This window comes from Sminthopsis crassicaudata, chromosome 4, assembly GCF_048593235.1.
Source record: "Sminthopsis crassicaudata isolate SCR6 chromosome 4, ASM4859323v1, whole genome shotgun sequence".
Lineage (NCBI taxonomy): Eukaryota > Metazoa > Chordata > Mammalia > Dasyuromorphia > Dasyuridae > Sminthopsis > Sminthopsis crassicaudata.
This window is the reverse complement of record NC_133620.1, coordinates 147,746,486-147,770,899: the sequence shown is the minus strand read 5'-3', so window position 1 is coordinate 147,770,899 and position 24,414 is coordinate 147,746,486. Positions and strand designations below refer to the sequence as shown.

At 33.5% G+C, this 24,414-nt stretch overlaps 1 protein-coding gene and 1 long non-coding RNA gene across 5 annotated transcripts in view; one reads left to right on the top strand and one right to left on the bottom strand.

The window, feature by feature from the left end:
* LOC141565880 (uncharacterized) overlaps positions 1-4,567 on the bottom strand; it is a 50,760-nt gene extending 46,193 nt beyond the window's left edge. Inside the window, exons 1-2 of the long non-coding RNA XR_012489172.1 lie at positions 4,484-4,567; positions 3,132-3,189 (exon numbers count right to left, since the gene is read on the bottom strand). This is a non-coding gene — a long non-coding RNA (uncharacterized LOC141565880). The remainder of the gene's footprint in view (positions 1-3,131; positions 3,190-4,483) is intronic.
* The window catches only part of GRM1 (glutamate metabotropic receptor 1), a 438,388-nt gene that overhangs the window by 399,804 nt on the left and 14,170 nt on the right, over positions 1-24,414 (top strand). For 2 of the 4 annotated variants that reach the window (XM_074309606.1, XM_074309607.1), the window contains exon 8: positions 4,020-4,935. In XM_074309606.1, coding sequence (XP_074165707.1) covers positions 4,020-4,935 — 916 coding nt within the window. Of the gene's footprint in view, positions 1-4,019; positions 4,936-22,666; positions 22,762-24,414 lie in introns of all 4 variants that reach the window. The other 2 variants (XM_074309609.1, XM_074309608.1) reach the window with 2 other exon arrangements.

Genomic DNA, 24,414 nt, shown 5'->3' with positions numbered 1-24,414 from the left:
TAAAAAAGAGAAAAGAAAGATTCATTAAGTAGTCTGCTACATATTTCTAATAAAAATTCACAAAAAAAGTGACTTAAAGGATATTATGAAGTACATAATAATTAATAATTTAAGAGATGAATATGGCATGGCCTTGTAGCAGTAGTGAGTGATAACAGAGAATTTGAATGATGAGCCCTCTTATATATGAAATATATATATATGTATATAAATTACATGTGTAATGACATATATGTATCTCTCTCTCTCTCTCTCTCTCTCTCTCTCTCTCTCTCTCTCTCTCTCTATATATATATATATATATATATATATATATATATATATATATATATATATATATATATATATATATATGTGCACATTGGATGAGTCCTCTAGAGATGCTCTATGGAAAGTTAAAGGCAAGAATCATAGTAGATGCTACAGATGGATTGCAATTTATACTAGGGAAAGGAAACTCAGACTCATGAAATTATGTGTTCATTAGAATCATGAAGGAAATTTCTAATCTGGATTTCCACCAGTATTTGAGTGAATATTAATAAACCACTCTATTTAAAATTGTAAATTAGCTTGCAAAATGAGAAATTGATAGATACAAAAAAGGGAAATATTTTAAATATTACATAATTTGCTGTGGCATATTTTTATCAGATGCCAATTAAACCAATCAATCAATAAGAATTTATTAAGTACCTAATATATGCCATGCACTTGCTAGGATCTAGGGATAAAAAAAATGGAATACTTCCAGACCCCTTGCCTTCTATGAAGAAACTTTTTTTTTTGGATAAAGAATAAACTGAATTTTATTGGAAGAAAATTAGCAGAATTTTAAAAAATGATATATTAATATATAATATAACATTGTAATAAACTTTTCTCATCACTTGATCACATAGTTGTATTCACATGTCTAAAGAAGAAAATTTGTTTTTTTAATGAATTCATAAAATACTTTGGAACATTTTGTATTTTGACTATGAAGATAATTGTTATATGTCTAATTATAAAGATTTTTGAAACTGTTAATGAAATAGGATTCTCAAACCTTTTTTTTTCTTTATGTGAGAACTACATATTTTAATTCAGTTTTTAAATATCACACTTTATTTCTTGCAAAAAACTTTATAATCATTTTCATGTTCCATATAAAGACATGTGATACATAAACATGAGTCTGTTCTGTAATGAAATGGTGCTAAAATTTAGTTTAAATATTCATAGGAATTCAATTGAGTGCAATCCAATACTACTCACTTCTTAAAATAGGTCACACACCATAAGGGAACTTCTCAAAATGACAAACTCTATCAGAAAGATTCTCAGGAAAAAAATCTTAAAAATTCTTTAGATCTGATATGTTTTCTCCAATACAAACTATGCCTGGACCTATTTCAGTAGCTATTCACTTATTTAGAATGGGGGATGCAACAAGTTTTTAATATAAATAAATCTTTTATAGAAATATTATATAAATATAACACAATATCTTAATGTGTATTTGTTATGCATATATGTGGGTGTGTACATATTATACATGCATATTGTTTTACATATATATTTTAGTTTTTAATTTTTACATATTAATATATTATAAATAGATAATATATAATATGTATTACATAATATATATTAGAGAAAGAGAGTTTGAATGTCATGAAGCTCCCTATTTGTGTGTGTATTTGCATATGTGTATGTGTTTTCTAACTTCATATTATTATTATTGGCCCAGGTTTTTGCCTTGGATTCATTTTTTTTTAATTATAGTTTTTATTTACCAGATATATGCATGGTTAATTTTACAGAATTGACAATTGCCAAACCTTTTGTTCCAATTTTTCCCCTCCTTCTCCCTCCCCCAAATGGTGACCAATACATGTTAAATATTTTAGAGTATAAATTAAATACAATAAATGTATTGGATTCATACTTGACTTCTCCTTCTCCCTCACCTCATATTCAATCAATTTCAAGACTTGCCAATTCTACCTTCACCACATTTCTAGCATTTGTCCTTTTCTCTCCTCTAACAGGTATAGTGTCCTAGTTCAGGTCTTCTTCAACTCTATCCTGGATCACTATCATTATTATTAATTGGTCTTCCCTCTTTTAGCCTCTTCCCTCTATAATGTTTCTTCTGCCTCATTGCCAAAATCATCTTCTTAAAGTATAAGCCTGTCCATAATAATTCCCCTATGCAAAAACATCCAGTGGTTTTCAGTTATCTTGAATATAAAATGCAAACTTCTTGAACTTTCATTTTAAATGACACACTGGATAGAGCACCAGGGACCTGGAGTAAGGAACACCTGATTTCGAATCCAGCCTCAGGTATTTAATAGCTGTGTGACCTGAGCAAAGCATTTAACCCATCGATTTTGCCTCGGATTTCTAAACTATAAAATGAGTTTGAAATGGAAATGGAAAATCATTCCAGGATCTTTGCCAAGAAAACCCCAAATGGGATCAAGAAGAGTCAGATACAACTGGAATGATTCTACAACAACAACAACAACAACAACAACAACAACAAATAATATGCTTACAACATAAATTTCCAGCTTCGTTTCACTTTATTCTATTTTAGATTTTTTTTTATTACCAACAAACTGGACTGTTAGCAATTTCCCAAAAATAATGCTTGGGATGCCCTTTAAGGTCAACTCTACTTTGTAAATCTTTATCTTTCTTCTAGGATTAACCTCCTCTCTGAGACCTTCCCTGATCCCCACAATTATTAGTTTTCTTCTATTCCCCAAATTACATTTTAGTCACTTATCTATGTGCATGTTTTATTTTCTTAATGGAATATAAGCTCCTAGAGGACAGAGATAGACACTAAGCCTTTGCTTTCTTTGGGAGACTCCTGAATGGGAAAACTACCAGAAAGTTCTCATTCCTCTACCAAAGTTGTAGAGTTTCCTTTAGCATTGAGAAGTTCCATCACTTAGCCTAAGGTCACACACTATGTATCTGATTTTTAGTTTGAAGTACACATTTGCAGTAGAATTTTGCCACTATCAGGAAAAAAATGAATCTCTAATCTCATTGCATACACCAAGGATACAACTAAGTTCAGGACGTGAACACAGAAATGTTCTATTTCAAAACTTGCCTCAGATACTTACTAACTCTGTGTCCTGGCCAATAACAGCTTTTAACTTCCCTTTGTTTCTGTTTCCCCATCTGTAAAAAGAGGATAGTAATAGCTGTTATGTACCAAAATTGTTGTGAAGAACAAATGAGTTAACATATTTAAAATGTTTGCAAACTTTAAAGCACTATAAAAATACTAGTTGTTACTGTTATCATTATTATTCCTCTAATTTCTCCACTTTTCTAATACTTTTCTATAGCCTACCGTAGAACCAATATAAGATCTCCCTAAGTATTTCATTAGTGAAAGCAAAAGATACACATAATTTTCTTGTATTTAAAAGAAAAAAATATTTCTCCATCATAATCATCACCATCCTCCTCCTCATATCTGATCATTCTTCATTGAATGAAAATGACTTAAAGATAATATAAAATCACTTAAAACACTGTGAAATCAGTTTGCACTTATGTTGATTATGGGGAAAGAACAAATTATTCTTCAATTAGTTATAGTAAACTTTTGTTGTATATCATATTTCAGGGGATGTGATTTGAAAGAGCAAAAGTATTTATCAGAATCTATATAATAATCCATATGATAATGATGCATTAAAGTAATACAAAATCAAGAATTATGATGAAATATCTGTCTGGAAAGTTGCTGATTTTCTTCCTCACTGTTCCTATTAGTCTTTGATTCTTTTCTCTTCCTTCTTCCTTCCTTCCTTCCTTCCTTCCTTCCTTCCTTCCTTCCTTCCTTCCTTCCTTCCTTCCTTCCTTCCTTCCTTCCTTCCTTCCTTCCTTCCTTCCTTCCTTCCTTCCTTCCTTCCTTCCTTCCTTCCTTCCTTCCTTCCTTCCTTCCTTCCTTCCTTCCTTCCTTCCTTCCTTCCTTCTCTCTCTCTCCTTTTTACATACAGGCTGTGAACCTATTACTGTTCGCTATCTTCAGTGGAGCAACATAGAGTCTATTGTAGCTGTGGTGTTCTCTTGCCTGGGCATTCTGGTCACCTTGTTTGTCACTCTCATCTTTGTGCTATATCGAGACACTCCAGTGGTCAAATCCTCTAGCCGAGAACTTTGTTATATCATTCTAGCTGGCATTTTCCTTGGCTACGTGTGCCCCTTCACTCTCATCGCCAAGCCTACTATCACATCATGCTACCTCCAGCGCCTCCTGGTTGGACTCTCCTCTGCCATGTGCTACAAAACCAACCGTATTGCACGAATTCTAGCTGGGAGCAAGAAGAAAATATGCACTAGGAAGCCCCGATTCATGAGCGCCTGGGCCCAAGTGATCATCGCCTCTATCCTGATTAGTGTGCAGCTGACATTGGTGGTGACCCTGATTGTCATGGAGCCCCCCATGCCTATCCTGTCTTACCCCAGCATCAAGGAAGTCTACTTGATCTGCAACACCAGCAATCTGGGGGTGGTGGCCCCCGTGGGCTACAACGGACTCCTCATCATGAGCTGCACCTACTATGCCTTCAAGACCCGAAATGTGCCCGCTAACTTCAATGAGGCCAAGTACATAGCTTTCACCATGTACACCACCTGCATCATCTGGCTGGCTTTTGTGCCCATCTACTTCGGAAGCAACTACAAGATTATCACTACCTGCTTTGCTGTGAGCCTCAGTGTGACAGTAGCGCTGGGATGCATGTTCACACCCAAGATGTACATCATTATTGCGAAGCCTGAGAGGAACGTCCGCAGTGCCTTCACCACCTCAGATGTGGTACGCATGCACGTCGGGGACGGCAAGCTGCCCTGCCGCTCCAATACTTTCCTCAGCATTTTCCGGAGAAAGAAGCCCGGGGCAGGGAATGCAAAGTGAGTTATTTGATCTGGGTCGCTAGCGATCTCTCTCTCTCTCTCTCTCTCTCTCTCTCTCTCTCTCTCTCTCTCTCTCTCTCTCTCTCTCTCTCTCTCTCTCTCTCTCTCTCTCTCTCTCTCTCTCTCTCTCTCTCTCTCTCTCTCTCTCTCTCTCTCTCTCTCTCTCTCTCTCTCTCTCTCTCTCTCTCTCTCTCTCTCTCTCTCTTTCTCTCTCTCTCTCTCTCTCTCTCTCTCTCTCTCTCTCTCTCTCTCTCTCTCTTTTCTCTCTCTCTCTCTCTTCTCTCTCTCTCTCTCTCTCTCTCTCTCTCTCTCTCTTCTTCCTTCCTTTCTTTCCTCCTTCCTTCTTTCTTTCCTTCCTTTTTCTTATTCTTCCTTCCTTCCATTCTCCTTCCTTCTTTCCTTCTTTTCTCCCTTCTTTTCTTCCTTCCTTCTTTTCTCCCTGCCTTCTTTCCTTCCTTCTTTTCTTTCTTTTTCTCTTTCTCTTCCTATCTTTCTCTTTCTTTCTTTTTCTTTCTCACTTCATTCATCCCTTGTTTTCTTCTTTCCTTTTTTCCTTCCTTCCTTCTTTCTTTCCTTCCTTTCTCCTTTTCTTCCTTCCTTCCTTCTTTCCTCTCCCTTCCCCTTCCTTCTTCTTCTCTTTCTCCCCTCCTTTCTCCTCTCCTCATCCTTTCTCTCTTTCCCCTCATATGTTTTTATTATTCCTGTCTATCTTTCCCCTTCTCTATTTCCTTCTGTTGTGTTATTTTTATATTTCTTATTTTCTCACCTTCTACCAGTCTTGTGATTCACTTTTTTTCTATTCCTATGAAAAATCAGGAACACAAAACAGTTATCAACTAAGTATCTTTAGGATCTCTTTATTCTTAGCCAAAAGTTATGGTTGGAACTTTATTAGTAGCTTATATGTTATTCTTTGTAGATACATTTACTCTTTGTATCTCAGATTCATCATCTATTAAAGAAGCTAAACTCTGAGTTCCCCTCTAATCTTAAAACGATAATGCTATAATGCTTTATACATTTAGCAAAAATTCAATAAGCTTTGCAGACATGAATATAGTGGGACCTCAGGTCATAATAGTCTGGATGTGAAATCATAACTGGTAGGTCTTGTTTCTTGTCCAGGCCAACTTTCAGGATACTTCTTATATGAAGTTTGTCAGTCTAGATCTTTGAGCTATTACATACCATTGTGAGTCTCAGCGGGCAGTGAATGAAGATAGACAAACTAAACAGAAAAAAAGGAGATACTTCGTATAACAGCCATACCATTAATCCAAGTGACTTATCTTTTGTGACAAGTATTAATTATTTAATGGAGTCTTCTTGACTATCTGATCACTTTTCAGTTTTATTATTTTCACAATGGAAAAAATGTTTCTTTAAAGAAACTCCTTGTCATACAGAATTATCTGTGCTATTAGCAACATAATAGTAATAATAATGATGATAATAATACTTTTTATATGCCACTTTAAAGTTTTTAAAGCACTTTATCAATAGCATCTCATTTTTATGCATATAACAATCCCTTTAGTTATCATTATTCCTATGTTACAGATGAAGAAACTAGGTTAAAGGACCTGTCTGGGATTCCATAGCTAGTAAGGATTTCAGGAATTATTTGAATTCAGATCTTCCTGATCAAAGGTCTAGCTCTCTATCCATTTATACTAGCTAGTTCCCTAGATTAAAACTAAAAAACAAAGAAGGAACATGAAATGTGATGTCTCCATCTTGGGACTCCATAAAAACACTGATGTCTTGTTTCTTTCTCTCTTCTTACCTATACCATTAAGGGATTAATATTCCCTTCCATGGCCCACTGCTTTCTGCTCAACATTGAAGAGGGATCAGGTCATGATTTTTTTTTTACTACATTTTACAAATGATAACAGGTTAATAAAGTAAATATAAATTCTAATATTTGCATGCTTAGCATTCCTAGGAGTCAGTAAAATCTAAGAGGGACTAGCCTAGAAGTTAGAACAGGATTAAAATTTGATCCATACTAAATGTGTGATCATGAGTAAATTTTTTAATTGCTCAGTGCCCTAGATAATTATTTGAGACTTTTAGTTATAAATGAGTTATTGATCATTAATGAGGGAGTTTTTATTTTAAGAGTCCCTTACTGGGAAAAAAAATCACAGATTTAAAGCCTTTCCCCCATCACCCCCCCCCCAAAAATAATTGTGCTAAAATTTGAATAAGTACAGAACTTCCCCTATCCCCCAGTGTTTTTAAAATGTGCTTATAAACCAGTATAACTGTTCTTATAGATGTCATTTATGTACTTATTAAGCAGCAGATTCAATCTTTTTTCAAAAGAAGGAGACATATTTCTATCAACACGAAATTACTACTGTCTCTACCTACCATGTAGTGAAACTACTTATGATGCTTGGCACAATATGGTGTTGGGGGTGGGGGGGAGAAATAGACCCTGTTAACATTAGTCTTACATGGGGAAAAGACATAAAATTGGGTAGAATAAGTGGGAAGTCACCAGTCCCCCCCCCATCCCTCAGGAATCAGAAAAGAACAAAGAACTGAGAGATTTTTAAAACACAATTTCAACACAACGTGGAGATTTTGGCCCAAATAATGAAATTAGCAAAAAAGTCTTCCGTCTTGATAGACTGGTAATGCTAGCCAAATAATTTGTGGTCAATTTACTTTGACTGGTTACATAGACACACCAGGCCAACACTGTGGAGGCCTATAGTTTGTGATAGTTTGCATGCCTGAATAAATCCCCAGCCCAGGTGGTTAGCTATTGGCAAGCATTTCAACAGAAAAGCAAGGAAAGAAGATAAAATTCAGTCACAAATGACCAGAGATAAGAAAAGGTCCATTGAATCCAAAAGCAAATGGAGTAGGAAAGATTTGGAAGGGAAATTAATTCAAATGGTGAGGGAAAAATTGAAAATTGTCTATTCTAGATAATTAGTTGGGACCTAACTTTGAAAGGAAAAATAGATTAGCATGTTTTTCTCCTTTTTTCCTTCTTTTAATTGGAAATTTTTTCACCTTTACTATGTTGCTTCAAAAATTTCCATAGGTTTTGTGACACTGACTAGGTCTCTTCTAATAGGAAAGGAATCTGATATGGCCCTTTTAGCAGAAGGATTTGCACCTTTTAAATTTTTTTCTAATTGTTTTGGTTTATGAATACACACACAAAGCGTTTTCAAATTTTCTGTACCTCTTAAATTGCCCTTATCTGTTTTTAAAGAAAATAAATAAACCTGAAGTCTTATCTACATATGATTAACAAAATGGTGCATTATGCCATATACCATCTATAATCTACTGCCTTCCTGGAGTTTCCCCAATATTCTAGGTACTCTAAAAGGTCAAAAGCCATTTCAAATTTCCAGAGTATTTAGAAAATTATAGTTTGATTTGGCAGACCAACTTCAGTAGTACATAAAGCAAAATAGAATGCTACAATGGTAGAGTCAGTCAATAGATTGCTGTGACAATGGCCTCCATCATGTTTTATGATTGGTGAAGTAATTAAAAATGTAAAGCAAGAGGAAAATTTTTTCATAAAATGCAGTTAAAATAGTAATCTATGATCTTTTAGCTGATTTTTATTCATCTTTTAATATTTGACTCAGTACAATTTATTCTATCTCACAAAAATTATAAGAACTCCAAGAGCAAGGATTATGAGCTCCTGAAGTCCCTGACATATGGGACCAGTACACTGATTTCAGAAGCATGTAGATCCAATGAATACTTACAAATGAATAGGAAGCTGGTGATTCCATAACTACCAGAAACAGATAGTTGTGTAGGCAGCCAAACATTATTGCAGCTTGCCATATTCCATTTTGTTTGCCTGTGGTATCCTGGCACTACTTTCAGTAGAACCTGGGGAGGTTTCTCTTCTGTATTTTGTGCCTGGAGTAAAATTATGATTTCTTTTGCATAAAATGAATCCAAGTTTTTATCATAGGTCCATTTTCTGTTCTCATGAATAATTTAGGGGAGTAAATGATTTTTATTCATTTGAGAATGAATTTAGTAGATTGATCATCCATGAAATCCTGAAGTCATTGAAAAATTGCATAATATGCTTTAGTAGTTTAAAACAGTCTCTAACTATAAGCCAGACATATCAACTGCATTGAGATACCTAAGGTGAGTGAGATACTAATAAGTTTCCACAGCTATCAAACTGGGATAGTTATGTCTACAACTCTGTTTTATAGAGTTATTTTTAAGAGTAAACAAAATGAAATACAAAAGATATTTTGTAATTATAGAAGCACTGCATGGATGTAAGTTATTATTTACTCATATATTAAAATTAATCATTTAACAAGTAACCTTCATAAAGCAACTTTTCATGACCTATTGATAATTGGGCTGATCAAAACAGAATTATTCAAGCTAAATTTCAACAACAAACAAAACAAAACGAAACAAACAAGCAAAAAATTATTAGACAACCTGCTGGGTGGTTTTCTCCTTTTCCCAGTTCATTTTTTATCTTCCTAAACTTCCTCCCACACACTAATTTGGAAAATGTAGCTTTGAAATACAACAATAGTCCAGGTCCCAATGTTTCTGCATTTGTTGTTAATGTTCAACATTTCCTTGGTTTGTTTTTTCTAAAATTAAAGCCAAAAACAATCTGATGTTTTTGTAATAACCAAAATCCAAGGAGACTCATGCCAGTAATAAAACATGGGGCAGTGTACTCTGGATAGCAAGTCATCCAATGACTTATTTCCATTCTGGATGTGTAATCACTAAGTTTACAGTGTGCTGAGGGTGTTCGTCAGTCGGCATATGTAGCTATAAACACAGACCAGATGCTATAATGAATAGTTTCCAAGTTACCCTATTGTCTTCAATTTTATTCTGAAGAGCTGCTAGTTCAAAACATCCTTCAACCAACTGTTTCTGAAATATATGAGGGGGTAGGCCATATATTTGCTTTTGCAATAGTCATTTCATCTAATGGTTTTTTAAGCAGTTTAGCAACTGTCATGACCTTAAAGTGTGGGATGTGACTAAATTATGGAGCTGACTAAGGGTTATAAATACAATTTGAATGATAGATGCAACATATATAGTGAATGGATCTCTGTCACTCACTATTAACATTTAATGCCTTAGCCAAAGTAAAGTAGCCAGATGCCTATTAAGACTTTGAGGGGAAAGAAAGAGAGGCAGCATGATATAAAGGAAAGCATAATGGAATGGAAATTAGGAGAGACCTCGCTTCTAATCCTGACTTTGATACTTAACTAGCAATTTGGCCATGGGCAAAAGCAATAATCTTTCTTCATGCCTCAGTGTCCTTATTCTATAGAATGGATATGGAACAGCAAATGCCTCATAGAATTGTTCTGATATTTAAATAAGATAACATGAAAAAGATCTTTGCAAATTTTATGTAATAGAGAAAAAGTTAATTTGGCTGGGAAATAGAAGAAAAAATAAATAAACAGTTTTGAGAGACTAGCCCAAGAGAAATACTTACATGGGTCTTATGTAAAGATTCTGAGTAATAAGAGTGAAGAGACTGAGTATTATGTGGGACTCCAATAGCTGATACAGGAACAAGTATGCTCATAGAGGCAGAAACATTGCATTTTTTTAATTGTTGTCCTTTTGTTCAGTATACAAGGCCTTTGAAAATGATCTAGAAACATTTCAGCCTTTTAAAAAATGACAAAAAAGATTTCTTAGATTTTAGTACAAGATGAAAATGACTGTGTCTCTGAAGCATTATCAGATTTTTATAGACAATAATTACATGTGTGACACCTTCTGTGTTGCCTGAAATTCAAATAAACTTGTATGAAAAGACCTTGTTTTCAGATTCCCAAGCTTAAGCTTTAGTTCTTATATGTAGTTACTAAAATTCTTGTTTCAACCATCTGCTAGTCTTAAATCTTCAGTTAGGTAGAGTTTTTAATATGAAAAGGTGTTGTGTTCTGTTTATAATTGAAGTTTAACTGCTGAAACATAAGGTATTACCATAAATCAGCATAGTAGCAGCTACATATTGAGGATATCTGTTTTGACATAATACCTCTTTAACCTGTCCATACACATTTATCTGTTCTCAGAAAAGGATCAGCTCATTTCATTCTCATATGATCTCATCCACTAGCTTAGCTTGTAAATTCAGGCAAGGTGTTATTTATACTGAGATCAACAAGTTTGTGTGAAAAAATGTACTAGTTCAAAGTATTTCTGGGAAATGGAAGATATGGGAGCCATTTGCAAGATGACAAAAAAAAAGCAATAGAGAGGTCTAAGTCTAACCAAATTTTGGGAAAAAAAATCTAATTCTTTACTTACACTGGAGGATATGAATTTGCCTAAATAAATAATAACCTATGTGTTATAAACAGAAAATTTGCAATATAGAATAAGGAAATGTTTGGAAAATCAGTTGTCAAATATTATTTTTTTTTACAGTTTTATTACCTGACCAGCCACCTAGTAAAATACTGAGGGAGTAAGACAAAGAAAAGAGAAATTTGGCTATAAATAGTGGGGATAGGGTGGCTATCTGAACTGTACCAGAGAAAAGGGGGGAAAGAGGGGCTATAGAGGATATCTTTAGTCAGGGCAAAGAAAGACTAAAAAGATTCCAGAGCTTTGATACTGTGCTTCCATGAAAGCTTGCGTGAAGATCAGAGTCACCCTGCATTTTTTAAACCGCGCCTTTGCCTCTCACAAAGGCAGTAGATCCTTAGCATTCTTCTCAAATGTTCTTCTGGATGTGAATAAATCCCATAGCTATTCAACTACAATAGGATACTGGAAACAAATGGCTATAGTACCCTACCCACAAGGAAAATTTCTTACAAGGATTTGATCAAGGTTTTAAAAATCAGATGATTTACTGATATGATTTCATTTAAAGAAGAAATGGATACTTTTTTTCTCCTAGGAAAACCTGCATAATGGATAAATAAATATAACATATACTGTAATGCAAGGATTCTGACACTACCAAAATAAGCTAAATGCTTTATATCATTGGTAGTGTTGCTACAGATTCAGAGAAATATTCACATTTATTCCTAATAGAGATACAAATAGGGATGATTTATATACCAAATTAAAAAGAAAAAGAATTCCTATGTCTAATTTTAATGGACATCACATACTGTCTCCTTGCTTACTATTAAAAGAATAAGTATATTCAGCATATTTATTTCTAATATACACGAGCTTATGTTGTGGATATAGATGTGAGAGGATACATGGTATAATAAAAGACTAGTTTTGGAGCCAAAAAGATAATGTATCTCATCTTCCCTTTGACATATACCAGTTGCACTATCATGGGCAATATCATTTAACTTTTCAGTTCCCCTGCAACTCTCTAAGACTATAAAACTATGTTAAAAAGTAGTCACAAGTCCAGCATCTATAAAAGGAGTTTCCAAAATGTGAGTTTTCCAAATGAACGAAAATACAGCTGTATCACAAACATAAACACACACTATGCATATATGCATTTGCATATATAGTACAGATTACTACAAAAGTCTGAGTATAATTTTAAGCACACATGTACATGTTATTATATAAATATGTATATTAAATGTGTACTCACATATGTAGATGAATATGTGAATGCACACATATGAGTATGTGCATTTATATGTGCATATATAAATCAAAGGTCTGCATCATTTACCTATGTATTTTATATATGTGTATGTATACTTGTTATGTGTATATGCTTACACATGCACATGTGTGTATATATACATATATAATGTATATACATGTATGCTTATATATATGTATATATAGATATGTGTATAGGTGTATATATCTTTGTGGAGAATCATCAGTGAATTTAAAAACCAGAACACAACTGTGCTGTGAATTATATTTGTAAGTAGAATCATGTCACTTATCTTTTGTTCTCATTTGGTAAATGGGAATAATAATATCTGCTCTATTTAACTATATATTTACTTATTTCATATGTAATTATTGTGAGGAAAAGTCAGATATTAGATATGATAGTGTTTTAAATAAAATTCTAGATGCCATACAAATAAAAGGTTTATTATAATTTGGTGACAAAGAATAAATTATATAGTTGTACATTAAAAACTGCTTTAGAATTATTACATCTCTTCTAATCATAATATTCTTGCATCTCTTCTAAGATCTGATTTCTTAGCCTCACTGGCCCAAATAGACAATTATCAACTTCTCAGAAGATGGCTAAATCCTAGGAAAACTGGTTCATAACCACGAAAACTCAGACCTTCCTGTAAGCCAAAAATCCAATTTGTTCATTTCTAACCAAAAAGATCTTGAGTGAATAAACTAGAATACGCACATTCTGTCCTCAAGATAACCAAATTAGCAAACCTGAGATGAAATTCCAAAGCTAACATTTTTTAGCCATATAACCATGAATAATCACTGAATCTCTTTTGAGACCCAGGTTCCTCATCTTTAATCATACTACCTAAGTAACTAAGCTGTTGTAAACAACTATAAATCTTAGCATGCTATTGAAATGTGTTATTATTGATCCTTGCCTGAAATATATGAGACATTTAATTTTTAAGTTTATACTATAACTTTTGCTTATTCATGAATTGATTATTGTTTGAGGATTATATAGGTTTGTAATGAAAGCATATCTGATTAAGTTTTATGTTATTTCAGCATAAAAATCATTCATGTTGCTTAGAATTACTTTTAAAAGTATAGTTTTTTGACTAGGAAAGCTTGTCTCCCTTAAAAAGTGATTTTTGAAGAAGCCAGGAGTCTTACTAAAGAAAATAAAGGTAATCTTTAATATTTAGAGCAAAATAGTTTTTATATTAGCTATAGATTTCAAAGTCAAATGATTAAAAAGAGTAAGAAGCTGATGGATAAAGCTAGTTTTAAGAAAATCACGAAAATCATTGGACACAAATGTGTATAATCAGTTTTTCCTCTTTTCTTTTTTGATCATAGAAGGGGAAAATGAAAGAAAGCAATTCTCTCCATTAAAAAAGTGATCAAGGGAGTAGAAACCTAAAGTCTTTCTTGGAATTAGCCGGATAGTTATGGATAAAGTTCTTCCACCAAAGCCATTAGAACTGGGTTGGGGTGGGGGAAAGGAAGCTTTATCTTCCAGTAGCTCTCTCTGAATATAAAGTGAAGATTATTTGATACCTCATATATTAGATGAAGACTTAAAGAATTTTCCTTAAGGCTAAAAAACAATATTAATTAAGTAGTGAATGCTAACAGTTGAAGATAGGTAAAGATGCCAAAAAATTTTACTTCAATATATAAATTTATATTTATTTAAATAAAACATGTAAGGTATATTAATTTTACCCCATTTGGGTAAATTCTAGTTCACTGACCCTTACAACCCTAAACCAGATCCAGCTTCTCCCCTTGTCACTATCATCTCAATTATGAGCATGGTAATTTGAGGGAGAAAATAGACCATCTAGAGGACTAACTATGAAAACCTCTCTATAAAATTAAATTTTAAAAATTGTAAGGGCTCTTTGTCTTTCCACTCTCTACCACTAACTTAGTTTTTCCTCTCATGTTAAAATTCTTCAATAATATTTAGTGTCTAAATACAAAAACTTAAATGAAGGTATATCTCAGCATCTGAACCCTTGGCATCAAGAAAAAAAATGTCTTAACATATGCCCTTTCCTGGCAAGTTAGAAAAGAAATCTTATAGATATTTTTTTTATTAACTACAAAGGCTGTGCTACAGATAGAGCTCCCATGGGTATTAGGATAGCACCAACTTTTATCCAAACCATTCTAGTATCTTTGCCAAGAAAACCCCAAATGGAGTCATAAGGAGTTGGTTTAATTGAGAATGAGTGAATAACAAATCCAACATCTATTCTCAGTCCAATATTTTCTCTTAGCACTGGACCTGACACCTGAGAGAACCTTTGTGAATGTTTGAATTGAATTGAACTGAGCTAAGCTGAGCTAAATTGAGCTGAGCTGATTTTGGGGTTAAGATGTCAAAAATCATAACACTGTTAGAAGCTTCCCAGGAATGTATGACTGTGATGAAAACTCATGATTTAATTCCTTTTCATGTTGCTGAGGAGGATAATGGAAGAAGGAAAATTCTGTTTAAAAAAAAAAAAGAAAGAAACCTACTTTGTAATACTGGCTTATTATTATAGCCACAAAGCTTAGAAGTCCTAGAAAACTTCTGTGGGCCAGAATTAATCCAACAAACTTGTTTCTACAAATCAGAACTATATTTCATTATCAGCTATTTCATTTCAAGATGTGGTTCTTAAGAAGATATTAATGATTTCCTATGCAATGTAAGCTCTTGAAAATGGGACTATTTTCTGTTTTCTCTTTATGTCCATAAAACCTAGCTCAATATCTTGCATATTATGGGGGTAGGGAGAAACTTCCAAACATAAACACATTGTATATTATATATGTATCGATGTATATATGTAGAGAGGTAGAGAGGTATAAGATAGACAAATACATACTCAAAGAAAGAGGCAGAGCCATATAGATAAACTATACACACACACACACACACACACACACACACACACACACACATATACATACACACACATACATATATATATACATATGTTGTGTGAAAGTTTTCTAGAGCACAAAGAGGATAAGTGCCTTAGTCATGGTCATATAACTAGTATGTGTATGGAGCATCACTTGTATCTAAGTCTTCTGGACTCTACATCTGGCTTTCTATCCACTTTTTCTCATGTCTCTCTCTATGTGCCTCTCGATCCTTAGACTGGAAGGGTTCTTAGGGATAATAAAGACCAAATAGAGGTAAGGTAACTTAGATCCATAGAGTTTTACCCAAGGTCACTTAGGAAGCAGAGTTGGGAATCAAGCTCAGAACTTGCTACAAGTTCATCACCACACACTCTGCCTTTCTCAGTGTCTTTAATAAGGTAGGCACTTAATGTATGTTTGTTGGATTAAATTGTTTTAAAAAATCTTAAGCAGAAAATTCAGATTTTTGGCAATTTATTTGAAACCTCCTCCTCTTTTTGGTAAATTCTATGAAATAATGTAACGCCTCCTTGTCTCAGTTTGGCAGCTTAGAGTCCATCTGGAAGTACGGCACAACTTCCTCACCCTTTGTGTCTCTTTTATTTTTTGCTCCAGTGTGGAGGTTTTGTTCATTCAATAGAAAATACACATATACATGAAAATAAAAACCTAACTGTGTAAATTATACCATTAAAAAATAACATTTGTTCTCAACTCCACAAATAAAGCCATTCCATAAACATAAGACATAAGAAAGGCTCCAGCCCTGGTATAACATACAGATAATTAGTATACCTTGTCAGATATAATAATTTCTGCTTCAATTGTTTTCTTATTAGCTGTTCTTTCATCTATATATTATCTTGTGATTTTAATCTTTTGCTCAGCAAAAGAAGAATATATTTCCAATAGCTCTTTTGATTCTTCTTTCTAGCTTATTTTTTTTTCTTTCTGTAGAAAAGAGGAGCAGGACCTCTGTTCACTGAGTGGTTATTTGAGGATAAATTCATTTGTGTATTTCTTTGCACTAGAGATTTCGGAACATTTGATGTGCAATGACAAAAGCAACTTGGGTGATAGCAATAGAAATTGTAACATTATATAATCATAACTTGGAGAAGTATTGATAAAGAGAAGAAAGACCTCAAGTGACTTTTTGGTTACTTTTGAGTTTTTAAATATTTTTGCAGTTCATTGTGTTCTGTTGCATAATATGTAAATAGAGAGATAGAATATAATATACATGAAATAAGTTATAATATTGGGATTTGTATAGTATAAAAGAGCCACAGTATTCCAGTAGATCAGAAGTAAGCATTGATTAAACTCTGACTTCCCTATCTCAATCTTGACAATAAATTAGAAAAATAAATATAAGGTAGCATTGATAGATGGATGAATGAAGGGGAACATATAAGCAGTCAACTAGTATTTGTCACATGCATGAATGATTCTGACAAACTACTTCCCTAAAACTCCTCTTATCATCTCTGTAACTTTTAGAGATAAATTCCCCTCATAAATAATCAATCTCCTTTATTTGTTTTATTTCCATTAGAATGTAAACCTCTTGAGGGCACGGATTATATTTCCTTTTGTTTTTGTCTCCCTGATACTGATACATAGTGATGGATACATAGTAAATATTTAATAAATGACTTTCATTTATTAATTCATTTAATTACTATCAGATTGTTGTGGACTTTCTCCTACCAATAAAATATACCCCAATCTCTAAATCTACCTCCTTTATTTCTTTTGTGGAGACTACAAGAGCCTCAAAATGGTAATTAATCAGTCATTCAATAAGTATTTATTAAGTAAGCACCTTTTATGTGCTAGACGCAATGCTAGGAGCCAAGGATACAAGTTGAAAGTAAAATAGGAAATTGTCAAGGAAATTACATTCTATTGGATTTAGTTATGTACAATGAAAGCAAATCTGGCTAGTTCTTATTATTCTCCAAATTGTCAATCATAATTAAGTGTAGAACATAAGTAGCAACTGTAGGCAACCAGGTACAGGGGTTTCTTTTCAAATTATGTAATAGATAAAGCAGAATGGTATAGTGCAAAGCATATTAGATTTGGATTCTAATCCTAAAACTGTATGACCTTAGACAAGATGCACAAACAAAAAAATGCAAAATGAAAGGGTTGAACTATAGATTCTGTAGCCCTATAGTTTATGGGAAGATGATGATTTCTTACTTAAATGTCATTAATTTAATATTTCAGCACTTTAGCTTTTGATTGTATTACTTGCAGCGCTAATGAAATTTGATTCAGTCAGTGAGATTATGTCCTAAACAACAATTTATAGGATCACATTGATGTATCAGGGGAGTGAAGACCTTGTTGAAATGAATAGAAAGGCAGAAATGGTCAAATCTTTTTTATTAACATTTTAAATTATAAGGAATCAAAATGGCCTTATTCTGGCATTTTAATTTTGTATCTAGAAGCTCAGGAAATATAAAACACATTCCTAGTACACACATCTAGGGATGGGAGTTGATTAGAATTTCTATCAACTTTCATGGCAGCATTTCCCAGCTATAGGTTCATTGCAGCATTTCTCTGTAGGGAGCAGGTTGTTGTTTACCCTTTTCTGCATGCCTCTTATCCACATCCAGAAACAATTCAATTAGCTGGAAAGGCAATTAAATGTTTCCTTGCTATTAGACACATTGTACTTTAGCAACTGCAAGAAAATATGGCTGTATCCTACAAACAAGAATCATGACCTCTTTCTTGAAAGATCTGTTTATCATCATTGCCCCCCTCTTTCTGAAATTAATCATATTTATGCCACAAATAGAAAATCATTTCATCTAAAACATGTCTAAAAAGTAAATTCTAAGTTTATGGTGGAATTAAAACTTGTTAAATGTTCTATGTAAACCTGAAAGCAGGCTAAGGGGAATTATTGAAATCCAGGTCTCAAGATACTTTTTTAATAGTTGTCTCTACTCACTGATATTCTTAGCCCATTTTTAATATTTGTATTAGTTTTCAAATTTCTCCACATTCTTCTTTTTCATTAATTCCTGGAGTCATTCTCTTGGCTAAATGCTAATGTGTGATAATTTCAGTTTAAACTGGTATTTTCTTCACTTCTAGCCAAAAGTTACCTTCTGATGTCAGGTTTCATTGATCTTCCTAGAGGCAAGTCTAAGCCAAGAGGCAAATGTATTTGAGTAATGGGCTAAATGGTTTTGGAACTTCAAATTTCATCCTCATTTACATACATGGAGCTAGGGTTTGAGGCAAGTAATTGGAAAACTAGAAGGGAAAAAGGATTTTTCATTAAGATGATGTGGAGAAAGCACCTGTTTTCTTCTGAAATCAGTATAGCTGTCTTGCATTTTAAATGCTCAATCTATTCTATATAGTTGGTGGAATAAACAAAACACACGCATCCATCTGTTTCCACCCTCTAGGGAGCTCTCAGCTTCCTTTTAATTCCAACCAGTTTCTAACCACAGGGGAAGAGAGTGAAATGCATAATTCAACACTCAGACTGGATGTGTAGAGGAGCTATGTCTAGAGGGCCATGTGGCTAAAAGAAACAAGAGTGAACTGGGATTATCAATAGTTATTTGGGGAGACTGGGAGATCAGAGAAAGAAACTTCTCTGTAACAGCTGTGCAGTTATTGCAATACAATAGAGCACAAGAAACTAATCAACTATTTGTATCTATGAAAATTTTCTCTCCTTGCTGATTGAGATGAATAAGAAATGTTGACTGACAAGTTCCTCTAAGAAAGAGTTTTCACTTTTCTTTGAGTTTAATGAGGCATGGAAGATCAGTTGGAAAGTAATCATCGCACTGAAGGAGAGCTCTAGTTGCTTCAGTGTGACACCATCCCATGCATGTACTAAATAATAACAAAATAATTTTAATGTGTACTTATAAGATTTTATACTAATAAGTGATTACCTGTGATATATTCTGGCAATTGTGTTTATACAGTTAGAGCAACAGCATCACAAGCTCTCTAAAAATGTTTTTGATGTCCATCAAATCCATACCCACAAACACAATAGTACAGGAATCCAGTCATATCTCAATTTTCTCAATAAAAAAAGCCTTCACTAAATCCTTACTCCAGTAACTTTCACAATATGGAGATGAACATGCAATGTTTGAAGATTATGATAATGGAAGACAAACTTTGGCAGTTCTAACTAAGGTGGAATATTTTAAAGTACAAACTTGAGAAAAGAATGTCTCTGTGTTGTCTGAGAGCCCACTTAACTAAGTTCTGAGACTCTTATCTCCATCAGATAGGCCACCAAGTAACAAGGTTTTCTGATCCCAGAAATTCTTGAAGTCTCTCTGCTAATGGATGAAAGAATTTTGATATGCAGAAAGAGAAGCCATACAAATGAAATTATAAAAACTTTAAAGGGATGAAGATTGGATAATACCAAGCAAGTGAATGTAATTATGGCATTGACCTTGAAAAATTAGAGAAACAATGTCTATCCTATGTGCTTCTGAAGACTATTAATATGTTCTCTATATCAAGGATTCTTGACTTAGGGTCTACAAGTTTGATTTTTAAAATAATTTAATAAATATCTTTCATTATAATTGATTTCCTTAATAAATGTGATTCCTATATATTTTATATATTTAAAAAACATTATTTTCAGATGGAGTTCATAAGTTTCACCAGCCATGACACATACACAAAATTGAATCCCTAATTTATATGGATGGTTCTTTGGATTCTTAAGGAATAAGCACACCAGTAATATGAGTGTAATTTGAAGACCAACATGATTTAACCTTAACCAATGTTACATAGCTGGATTTAAACTTGAGTATTCCTGACTCCAGGACTATCACCCTATCTCTGTGCTACCTACTAGCCTGCACATCATTAACATTTCACTTGAACCAAAGATACAGTAAGATAGTGTCCTTTCATCCATTATCCCACTTAGGAAAATAGTGTTTTTATTACAGCTCTTTGTGTGAATATCATACATAGTACCTGATTAGACTATGGGCTTCTTGAGGGCAGGGAATAGGTGTTATAAGATATAACCTGTAAAGTGTGAAGTATGTTAGATTTAGAATCTGGAGAGACTAGAGTTTAAGTCTTGCCTTCAATGCCTATAAGCTGCATGAATATGGGCAAATAACTATCTCTCTAAGTCTTAGTTTTCTTTCATATAGAATGAAGATAATAATATTTATATTACCTTCCTCAAAGAGTTTTTGTGAGATTCCAATGAAATGCTGGAGTTAAATGCAAAAATGAATGAGCTAAAATTAGCTATTACCATTATTATAATTGCATTTGTACAAGTATAAGATAATAGTTATTATTATTGTATTAGATGGTATAAAGGGGGGAGAGGCAGCAATTGAAATTTCTTTAGTGTATGGAATTGCTGATTTGCAAATTCCTACCACTGAGGCCAATCAGCAATTTGTATGAAATTATCAGTCTTAGAGAGTTACCTGCTGCTCTGAAAGGTTCAGGCACTTGCTTCTCATGACACAGTCATTTTTAGCTAGCTCAGGACCTGAGCCCAGGTCTCCCTATACTACAATTATCCATTATGTCATGCTAGCTCTCATTATTATATTGTAATTATTGTTGCTTTTATTATTCTTGGTCTATCCATTGGAGCCTGGAACAGAGCCCTGCAGATAATTAGTACTTGATAATTATTTATAAAAGTTGATAACACATTCATTGGGTTGAATAAAACAAAGTCTATACTATTTACCTGGTACTTACTATGTTTTGCTTTGTGCTAATATTAGTAAACTTTTGAATTATGTGTTTTCTTAGCAAAAATTTGTGGTGCATGATCATTTCTAATTAAAATTTTGCATTTGGTATCTTTCCCAATGACAATCACAATATACTCACTACACAGTAGATCTTTAATTAATTGTTATTGAATTGAATGGCCTTTTTCACTACTAATTTATCAGTTATCAAGTACAAAATCAATAGTCAGTTGGAGTTGAGTTTGGTTTAAGAGCTGTCTTATATTGCATAGCTAACTATCATGAATCTCTTAAAATAACACATTTTTCTTGACTTCTTAGTGCCTAAGGTAATTAATTTTTTTTAAATATTAAAAATTAAATCCTGATTTTTTTCACTTTTGGAATACTGAAAAATAGGGGGTTTTAAACTTGAAAAAAGTCAAATTCAATAAATATTTCCCTGTACTTTTTGATGAAATATGGAATAATATTCATGTTCATTTTAGAGGTTATACTAAAGTGACAATCATATATATTCTAATTGTGTATTGAGGTTTCAATTATATTTGTGTTCTTATGGCTTTGCAATTTGTTGAATGGTAAGGGATATCTCTATGGCAAATTTTAAAGCAAGCAAGAATGGTCATTTGAAAATTCATTTAAAGAAATGGATTCCTGATGCAGTAACATGGAGTTCAACTCAAGGTATCTCAACAACTTATTCCTAAATGAGGAATTCAGATTTTTATGTATACATATATCTATGTAAAAACAAAAGGATTACAAGTAATTCATTTCAGTTCATATTTATGGAATAAATAGAGGTCTGGCAACAATGTTGGTCATATTCATTTTGAGTAACTATGATGACTTGATTTAAGGGAGAAGAGAGACTTATAAAAAGGGATTTTTAGTCTTATTTGGAAGAATAATTGATACTTATGACTGCAATCTGTGAAATTGGCTGCCTTGAATAATTTAGTAGTGAGTAGTGGATTATTAAAATCAAATTAACTAAAAAGAGAAGTTAAAATAAAAGCCTTTAGGTCATTTGTTGGCACTAAGAAAAGATATGTGTCCCTTTTTTTGTTCACTCTGTATACCACTATAATGATTCAGAAGCAGCTATAGACCAAGAGTAGTAGTTGCCTCTTAAGTAATACCAGCTCTCACACTGAGCCAAAAGTACAAAGACTGACTGCACTTTTGAAAATAAATTTTGCCATGAAAAAGCAAACTTGGGCAGTATTCCCTCTCCCACCTCAACCCCACACTGGGGCTGAGATGGCCAAGTCCATGGTGCAAAATCAGAATAAAACAGAAAAAAAAGGAGAAAAGTTATAGGAGTCAACCTAGGTCAAGGCCAGGCACCTGAGTGGTATGGTCACCATGTCTGTACATGTGTATAACCACTCACCAGGTGTCTTTTTCTTTTCAATCCTCAGGAAGAGGCAGCCAGAATTCTCGCCCACCAGCCAGTGTCCGTCGGCACATGTGCAGCTTTGAAAAGTCCCACACTGCAGTGAATGTGTAAGAAAAGGTGCATGACACATAGTGGTTGATCCCTTGCTTTCTCTCTCCTGGGTTGTTCCATTTCTAACCTTGAGACAGATGTGGTGCATGCCATCAAGGAGGAAGAATTCGTTTTGTACATCAATCAATTCTTGATCGTCCATAAATTCTTAAAGGGATACTGTCAAGTTATTTGCTTTCTTTTTCTTTCTTTTTTTCCCTTTCGATGCAACATTTTGTCCTTCTTCTGGAGCTTCATTTGTGAAACCCTGATCACAAGGTCAAAGGTTAATTTTTCACTGATATCAATTTTGTCAGTTTCTTATTTGGCAAACAGTTCTTTCTTTTCTTTTCTTTTAATCTTTCTTTTTCTTCACTTCTCCTTTCACTTCTTCTTTTTTTGTCTTTTTGGCTGTTGTGTCAAGGGTTTGAAAATATACTGGCTGCAGTTCAAGGATAGCCATAACTTAAGCTTATGGATTGACTCCATAGCTTTAGCCCATGGCCATCAATAGCAGCATGAACTGCTGTTTGTGCCTCTTCTCATTCAGTGGAATGATAAAATACACATTTTGTGGGTCCCACAAAAAGTGGAAACCATATTTCCTTTTTTAAAAAAAATGGAAACTATACCATTTGCAATGTTTAAAGCATTTTTATCAGATTTTCCTTCTCTGATAAAAAATTAAAAAGTTGCATGTTTGGTCTGATATTTGACCTCCCAATCTTGACAGTGTCCTTTTAAGTCAATATAAGAAAATGGAAAATGTTCAATTCATTGTACACAGTGTCTGTGATCATTTTCAGCTGTTTCTTTACAGCCCTTCAAACCCTTGGGAGAGTCAAAGGTACACATTCCTGCAGCAGGAGACAGCCCACTGACTAGTTTGCTGTGATTTAAACAGTCTTGCAAGCATGGAGAACCCCATGTTGTTCAAATGTTGTTTGTTATTGAACTTTGCTATGGATGCTGGTGAGTGGGGCCACAATACTTCTCCCACTCTTTGTTCAGTGGGGCATGTTGGGAAATCTGTGTTCTGCCCTCCTGAGATTCTCTGAAGAAGCTCATAAAGAAACCATGTTGGGTTCAATTTAATAGTTGCATTATAATATAATGCTTTCCTCTATAATCCTGTGTATTTTCTTTTAGGCATTTAAAATTGTTATTCCAAGAGCTAGTCCATAAATTTCACCAGACAACCAAAAGAGTCCATGACACACACAAATAAAATAAGAACTTCTAAAATCAAACTACAAAGAGTTACAATCCCCCTTTTCCACTCTATGTCCTACATAATATACTTGTAAGAATGTAGGACAAAATTGCAGGCTCTTTAATGATTTTAAAAGTCTTGAAACCCAAATGAAGGAAAAAGTTTTTCATAATAAAGAATCCTTCTTAATAGAAATAATAATGGATTAATGGAGTAGCAAAGACATATGGTTATTGTTCAAGATCATTTCAGATTGCTAGATTTCAAGAGCATATTAGCAAATAGTAGATTCATTGTGAAATGTTTATATTCCAGGTTAAGCTAAAAATCTTACTAAGCTAATATTCTAGTACCATAGGAAAAGACTAGTAAATGTAATCCTATGATTTATTGGGTAGTTAGGTGGGAAAGAGAATAGACTGCCAGGTCTGAAGTTAGGAAGATTCATCTTCCTGAGTTCAAATCTG